Genomic DNA, 8860 nt, shown 5'->3' on the forward strand with positions numbered 1-8860 from the left:
AATTGCAAATTACAAAAACTGTATAACACTAGATACTTTTTAGAATAACTAAAACCCAAACACTTATCACCCAAAGTCGGCAAGGATGTGGAACAACAGGAACTCTCATTCGTTACTGGTAATGCAAAATTGTACAACAATTTCGGAAGACAAGTGGGATTGGGTAGTTTCTTACAAAACTAAAAATACTCTTACTATTATGATCAAGCAATTGAGTTCCTTGGTATTTGTCCGAAGGAGCTGAAAACTAGTGTGCATACTATATTACAACTCTATGATATTCTGAAAAAGGCAAAACTATGAAGTGAGTAAAAAAAGATCAGTGGTTGCCAGGGTGGAAGGAGGGTCAAATAGGCAAGCAAAGAGGAGTTTTAAGGCAATAAAATGATGTATGATTTTATGGATGATGCTGTAATGGTAAAACATTTCACAATGCAGTTGTCAAAATCCATAAAATTACATAAGAGTGAATCCTATGTAAATGAACTTATGTGATAATGATGTGTCAATATAGATTCATCCATTTAACAAATGTATTCTGGTGGGCGATATTGACAGTGGAGGAGGCTGTGCATGTGTTGAGGCAAGGGGTATATGGGAACTCTAATACTTTCCACTCAGTTTTGCTGTGAACCTAAAATGGCTCTGAAAAAATAAAGTGTATTTCTTAAAATACCAAACATGTATTTAAAAAACAATAGGCAAAATATGCTAGTATCAGTTTCAAAAAGATAGATGGAAAAAAAAGCAATTATTTATGCATAGTTCATATAAAATGTGGTTTATTTAAAATAAATCAAGTATTAGATATACACATACATTAATTGTATGTGTATTTTTTTTTAAGTCTGGCTACATGTACAATAAACTTGGCAGTAATTCTCAGAATTAAGAGAGGAGGAAGAACAATGAAATTCCACTAAAAAAAGTTTTACACTCTTTTATATTGTCTTATAATAAACATGTATTGATTTAGCAATATTTACAAAATAGTTTCAAAAAGACACATTTTAAATCACCCTTGTATTCTTAAAAATTTAACCAGATTTTATGAAAATGTGGTCCAAGGAACCCCTATGTCAGAAATACCAGGAGGGTTTATTAAAAATGGGGTACTTTCTGAATCCCATCCCAGCTTTTCTTTTCTTTTTTTTAAGACAAGCTCTCACTCTGTCACCCAGACTGGAGTGCAGTGGCACTATCTCAGCTCACCGCAACCTCCACCTCCACCTCCCACGCTTAATTGATCCTTTCACCTCAGCCTCCCCAGTAGCTGGGACCACAGGCATTCACCACCATGCCCAGCTAATTTTTTTATTTTTTGTAGAGATGGGGTTCACCATGTTGCCCAGACTGCTCTCAAACTCCTGAGCTCAAGCGATCCTCCAGCCTTAGCCTCCCAAAGTGCTGGGATTACAGGAGCGAGCCACTGCTCCTAGCTTTAATAAATCCAGTACTCCAGGAATGAGGTATAGGACTTTGCATTCTTAGCAACACCATCAAGTGATTCTAACCTTTACCCAATGAATGACGTTTTTTAAAAATCAGCAAATGCCAACACCTTCTGGATAAACACCTACCAATTGTTCAATTTAAAGTAAAAGGTGACAGCTCCCAAAGAGTGGGAAGAAAACTAAATAACTAGATTAACGACTAAGCTATGTCCTGAACCAGGGCACATTCTAAGAAGCACTGTTATATTATAAGAAGAAATATAGATTCCATAGGGATAAAAACTGGCCAAATGTGTAGAACTTTCCTTCTTCCTCATAATTCCCATTGGGTCAGTTGTACACAGAAGCGAAAAATAGTATCAATATATTATGCCTTAAAATGTATCCTGACTTGATTATACTCTATATCTGAATCAGAAATATAGAGGCTGAAGAATAATTCACAGTGTTGTCCTCTATCTTCTGCCATTTGAACTAGCTTTCTGAAAGCATTATAAATGTAAGACATTTCCAAGAATCTCAGCTATGCGTCTTATCTCTCTATACAACGCAATCTAGAGCAGAAGATTTGTGTCACATACGTATCAGCCAAAAAGTCAGTTTCCAGAAGTAAGAGGCTTTTCAATAACTGGCTCCATTACAAAAGCCTAAAGTCAGTGGAATTAGAACAGACTCACAAAGTTCCCAAGGTTCGATGTACTCACCTACAAGCAACTCTTGGAAGATAAATCCTTAAATTACAAAATTATGTAAGCAGTTTACTGTATTTATGAGCAATGTTTTTAATCCAGCAGATAACTCAGAGTTCTCTTTCTCTCCTCCCCCCAGCTTTATCCATAAGTGATCCATCTTTCAGAAGCAATGAATTATCCTGGATGTCTTTTGCTTCCTTTCGTGTTCGAAAAAAGACACATATTCAATTGCAGTTTCAGCCTCTTGCTGCAGATGGTATCCTATTTTATGCTGCACAACACTTAAAAGCCCAGTCAGGTAAGATTGGCAGGCTGTTTGTTTGCAGAATGAAAGAGGGAAAAAAAACCTAATGAATTCCTAATAGTCTATTAAGTAATGTATGATAGTGTTTATTTTATGTTACCTAGTCTTTAAATATGTAACCATTTGATCGTTTTATGTTCTATTAACACTGCAAGTGTATGCTTATGAATTTAGAGGCCCTAAATATATAGCGAATAAAATAGCAAGAGATTTGTTAGAATTAAAGTTAGCAAAATCAAAATAAAGTACATGCTGAACTTTAAAACAATCCCATAAAAAAAAATTAAAGCCATGCATAACACTCCTGTGACAAAGTAGACAAAATATGCATGTAAAAGATTTTTTAAAAGGAAGGCATGGCTGATATATTTCATGTAGATTCACCCACATTTATAGCTTGGAAAAATTCTCTTTAAGTTGTTCTGTCATCCAAATAGTAAACCCAGGATTTGTGTTCTGAAATGCTTATAAAAACATTTTGGAACTTAAAAAGATGCATATTTACCATAAAATATGAAATAAAGTATCTAATTAGTGTTTTAAAAATTAATTTTTTAGGTTTTACTACCTTACCTTTGATTTCCATTTTCATACGTTTCTCCAAAATTCTGACAAAGACATTTGGACATATAGTTACATCTCTATTGCAAAGTATTTTTAAAATCTTACATTTGACTTTCAGTTTCTCAGAAAATGAGAAACAATTTTGGTATTGAGAAATAATTACCTTTGCTTATTCTACATCATTAACAAAAATAGTGCTCTAATTTTCAGAATCTAAGTAGTTCTTATAGAAGTGTCTTGACTTGCTTCTAAATGATAAGAATATCAGGGAATTGGACCAAAGTGGTTCCATCTCAATGCACTTCTGAAATACCTTCAAAATAATTTCAAAGAAAAAAAGCACAATTGAGCTATAAAATACAGCTTAGAAGAAATCTGTTCTCCTGAGATTTGATATTTAGTTTTAAATTCATGATTAAATCTCCCTGTGAAAATGTCAAATAGGAGAACCACACACAAAGAGAAATTTTCTATTTATAAATCGAGACATTAAAAGACAATCAGCTTCAGTTACATTGCTCATAAAGCTCAAAATTAATGTAAGCAAGACCTATGTAAAAGAGCAGAAAATCAAGGTATATTCGGGATTGTGACTGGCAAGAAATATTGTACTATAGTTTTATAATCAGTACGACAGATACATATTTGTGTTTATGTATATGAAATATAAAGTTCATACACATTAATACACATGGGAGGGCAAGATCACATCTTCCTACATCTGTTATTCAGTGCATGTACTTCCTGACAATCAAGAGTTTCCTTTATGCCATCAGACACTACTTAGAGATTCATTAGTTTCACATGATTGATGCATTTGACGCTTATATAAGATCATGAAAATTTTAAAATATTAAAAATATAAGCTTTACATACTTAAACCTAGATTAATCAAAAACAATTATCAGATGAAAGGCATAAACTTATTTTTTTAGTAATCAAGTAATATAATAAGTTTATTTGAAGTCTGTCTCATTTAAGGTTGCAGAAAATATGGCTGACAGTCCTGTACTTTGTACCTCCTCTAAGAGCTGTGTCTGATGTAAACATTAACCAAGTCTTCCTAGTTGATCCTCTGCTAAGAGGACCTATTAGTAAAATATAACCACCTAATACACAATGTTAAAATCCAAAAATTTAAATATAAACAGCCAATGCGGTTTTCACATGTTCAAAATGAAATTCTAAATTAACATGGTTTATCTCTTTAGAGATTAATAATTTGAGTACTCTCAAGTAGTGTAAAATTTAAAACAAAATAACTTGAAAAGTATACGAGATGATTTCAGATCTCTGACTTTTGAAAGATGTTTTAAAGAAATAAGACCCTGGCCTCTTTTCATTTATTTCTGCTAAAAATTTTTAACACCTTTAAAAGATTTTTGATATATATAAATTAAGCACAAATTAAAGCCTGAATTCATCTTGATATAGTTATAATTCTCCCAGACTAATGTGTACAAAAAGTCCTAGTCATTGCAATGTGAAGTTAAAACATATTCAAACAACTGTTAAGATTTAAATTACTTTGCTTTCGTTGTCTACAGGAAAGAATGTATATACAATTTCCCTGATATGCTGATTCTGTAGTCTCTTCACAAATATTAGGTCCTATAAGTTTTCTCTAATCTATAATAAAGCATGCTGGGATAGCAGGTGATGAGGTAGAAACAATAGCAGAACAGAGGTGGGAAGAGTCTCAGCCATGGTTGAGTGGGCATTAAATAGCCAAGGTGAATTCATTTATGATCTTTATGCTATTTGATCTCTCTTTCTTGTAATGACTCTTCATTACATTTTCTTACTCTAATGCCAATCTGAGGCTGGGTGCGGTGGCTCGTGCCTGTAATCCCAGCACTTCGGGAAGCCAAGGCGGGCAGATCACCTGAGGTCAGAAGGACAAGACCAGCCTGGCCAACATGGCAAAACCCCGTCTCTACCAAAAATACAAAAATTAGCAGGGCGTAATGGCCAGTACCTGTAGTCCCAAGCTACTCAGGAGGCTGAGGCAGGAGAATCACTTGAACCCGGGACGTGGAGGTTGTAGTGAGCCCAAGATTGCACCACTGTATTCCAGCCTGAGCAACAGAGCAAGACTCCATCTCAAAATAATAATAATGCCAATCTGTACTTATGACTCATAACTAGAGCATCACATCCTAATGCACTAAAATTAAAAGCCTATGATTTTTTTAATACAGCTTTTAGTTTCCATAGCCAGAGAGAGAAAACTTTTTGTCAATTTTGCACATGAACATACTAGCTGAGTTAAAATAACCCTTTCTTCACAGAAGTTATCCTTGTTCTTTCTTCTGGTTGGCAACATGACCAGTCATAGTATAGATCACAGCTTCAGCTTTCCTAATCATTTCTTAGGTATTTTTTATTCCAAGGTAGCTCTTCACTATAAAATTGTTTACTACAGGAACACTCTACAACACGAGGAGCAAGAAAAGCTTCCTCCATAATCCTGTGAAAGGTAACTGGCTTGTGTTCACTTGCAGGCCACAAAGTATATTTAGGTTGCTATAAATTTTTTTTAACTTAGTATCAATAATGTTTACTTATTCTAGTTTTTTTGTGGTATAACTCAATGTATATTTTTTCTTTCCTAATCTGAAAGTTTATAATGCTGCTTCTCTCTCTTTATAGTTAAAAATGCTGTACGTTAGAAATTAGTATGCAAATAAACTTTTTGTTATGAATTTTTAAAACAATTTTCATGCCATTATAGGAAAAGTTTTTGCTTTCAAGCTAAAACTATTAGTTGAGAAATATTCTGAGTCATCTCAACCCACAAACCTACACAAGTATTTCTTTATTCAATAATTACTTGTTTAGCATGTATTTATGTGCCAGATAGCATTCTGGGTGCTGGGAATAAACTATTGGACCAAACCAGACACAGAGCCTGTTCTCATAAAGCTTACAACCTAGTGGATAAAGCAGCTATTAACCAAATAATCACATATGTAATTGACATAGTATACTCACTAAAAATTCCCTATGAGGAAAACAAAGCAAGAGAACCATAGTTTGATAGGTGAAGAACTACAGAGCTGCCAAGTATTCCAACCACTCTAGAATGGCTTGGTATATAGACCACAATGGAGAATAGAAGGAAAGAACACGATTTCAGAAGGGAGGTGAGGAAATATGGCACTTCGGAAGGAGGAAGATCTAGTGTGGCACAGTGCCAAATATTCCTGGACGAGGAAAGAAAAAGGTTGGGAAATTTCAGAGGGTGAGGAAAATGTTTCATGGAAGACTTCTGCATGGTTCATTATGTAGTAATTAATCAGTCATTTTGCTATCTTCTTGAAGCAATCTTACGTTGAAGAGCAACACACTTTTTCCAAGCAAGTGGAGTTGCCTTTACTTTTCTTCTGAATGCCTCACTGCAACTTCGGATGCTGGATGGTATTTGTTCCAATTTCTTCACGACTATATAATTATAAAATGAGATATATTGTAATGGAGGGAAACCTAGTGATTTAAAGCACTGACAGAAAAAATACCTGACCACCTCTGGGAAATCAAGGAAAACTTCTCTGAGGAAATGACATTGTATCTGAAACCTGACGAATGGGTAGGAGTTACCTAGTTGAGGTGGAATGGGGCGGCGGAGTGTTCCTAGAAAACAGGTGGATGAAATCCTTAACAAGGTCGGTGTTGTTCAAGTAAAGAAAGTGCAAGGATGGGGAAAAAGAACATTCCTGGTAAGGTTGGAGAGGAAAAGAGCCGGGAATGTGTAGAGAATTTATAGGTATGTTAAAGAGTTTAAGTACCTAGCCTGACAATAGTGAATGCCATTAAACAGTTGGCATAAGGATCAGGCTTTCATTTGAAGAAAAACCTCACTTTAATTTACAACCACAATACATTCATTCAATGAGAACTTTCCACATCTAGGGAAAATTTATGTAGCCAATTGCTAAACAAAATGAAAGAACACAGAACACATGCATTTTGCTCTGTGAGTGGAACTAAAACTAACACAATTGTGCTCAAGATCTGTTACTTTTTTCCCCATAACCAAAAGTTACCCCACTTGGCCAGAAAGAGCAAAAGTTTTCAATAGAAAACTTTTACTGTTGCTAATTAAACATACTATTTGGTTTCTTGCAGGTGATTTTTTATGCATCTCTTTAGTGAATGGTTCTGTTCAACTTCGCTACAACCTTGGTGACAGAACTATCATTCTAGAAACTCTCCAAAAGGTAACTACAAATGGAAGTACTTGGCACGTAATAAAAGCAGGAAGAGTTGGTGCAGAAGGCTACCTGGATCTAGATGGGATAAATGTAACAGAAAAAGCCTCCACTAAAATGAGTTCCCTGGACACAAATACAGACTTCTATATTGGAGGAGTATCTTCCCTAAATCTTATAAATCCCATGGCAATAGAAAATGAACCCATAGGTTTTCAAGGCTGTATCCGGGAAGTTATCATAAATAATCAAGAATTACAATTAACTGAATCTGGAGCAAAAGGTGGTTCAAATGTAGGTGACTGTGATGGGACAGCCTGTGGGTACAACACATGCAGAAACGGAGGTAAATGTACAGTAAATGGCACAACGTTTTCTTGCAGATGTTTGCCAGACTGGGCTGGAAATACTTGTAACCAGTCTGTATACTGTTTGAATAATCTTTGCCTCCACCAGTCTTTATGTATACCTGACCAATCATTTTCTTACAGTTGCCTATGTACTTTGGGCTGGGTAGGAAGGTATTGTGAAAACAAAACTTCATTTTCAACTGCAAAATTTATGGGTAATTCTTACATTAAATATATTGATCCAAATTATAGAATGAGAAACCTCCAGTTCACTACAATATCCTTAAATTTCAGTACTACCAGAACAGAAGGTCTAATTGTATGGATGGGAATAGCTCAAAATGAAGAAAATGATTTTCTGGCAATTGGTCTCCATAATCAGACCTTGAAAATAGCAGTTAACTTAGGAGAAAGAGTATCTGTGCCTATGAGCTATAACAATGGCACATTCTGTTGTAACAAATGGCACCACGTAGTTGTAATTCAAAATCAGACTCTTATCAAGGTCTACCTAAATAACAGTCTAATTCTTTCCGAGGATATTGATCCACACAAAAACTTTGTTGCTCTAAACTATGATGGTATTTGTTATCTAGGGGGCTTTGAATATGGTCGAAAGGTAAATATCATTACTCAAGAGATTTTTAAAACCAATTTTGTTGGCAAAATTAAAGATGTTGTATTTTTTCAGGATCCAAAAAAAATTGAACTAATTAAATCAGAAGGATACAATGTTTATGATGGAGATGAACAAAATGAGGTTACATAAGTTAACACCAGAGATTTTAGTACACACTATATATAAATGTAGTTATATTGATAGTTATTTCTTTGGTACATTGCCCACAGGGAACTGTTTACTATTACCTGAAATAGTCTGAATGCTAATATATCTTTTTGTTAACACTGGAAAATGTCACTGAAGGTTCTGATTGTTTTTCCTACAATCTAATTTATGTGTATACATTTTGATTCATGTTTTAACTCCATTAATTCATTCAGTGCTTATTCACGGAATGTGCTTATTCACTTTGCTTATCTTTTGTACCTGTCCCTCGTGTTTAAATTTTAAAATATGTAGACATAATTTTAAAACCAGTGTGTAAACTGAATTTTAAAATGTTTAAAATTCAGTTGGGAATGAATTAGATATAGGTACAAATAAGAAAAAAATCAAGTTATTAACCAAAGGAAAAATAAAAATTATACAAAGCAATGTAACCATATTACATGGCTTAGCTACAATTATTTATATGATTCAATGATGTAAAACTTGAAAATCGAT

At 34.3% G+C, this 8860-nt stretch overlaps 1 protein-coding gene across 1 annotated transcript in view; it reads left to right on the forward strand.

The window, feature by feature from the left end:
• Nucleotides 1-8440, forward strand: part of EYS (eyes shut homolog) — a 2025572-nt gene extending 2017132 nt beyond the window's left edge. Inside the window, 2 exon segments of the mRNA XM_021676159.2 lie at nt 2283-2444; nt 7143-8440. Of these exon segments, the coding sequence (XP_021531834.2) occupies nt 2283-2444; nt 7143-8344 (1364 nt within the window). The 3' untranslated portion in view covers nt 8345-8440.
• Nucleotides 8441-8860: the final 420 nt, after the last annotated feature.

Source organism: Aotus nancymaae, unplaced genomic scaffold (assembly GCF_030222135.1).
Source record: "Aotus nancymaae isolate 86718 unplaced genomic scaffold, 86718_ANA_hifiasm-v0.15.2.pri h1tg000040l, whole genome shotgun sequence".
In the NCBI taxonomy this organism is placed as follows: Eukaryota; Metazoa; Chordata; class Mammalia; order Primates; family Aotidae; genus Aotus; species Aotus nancymaae.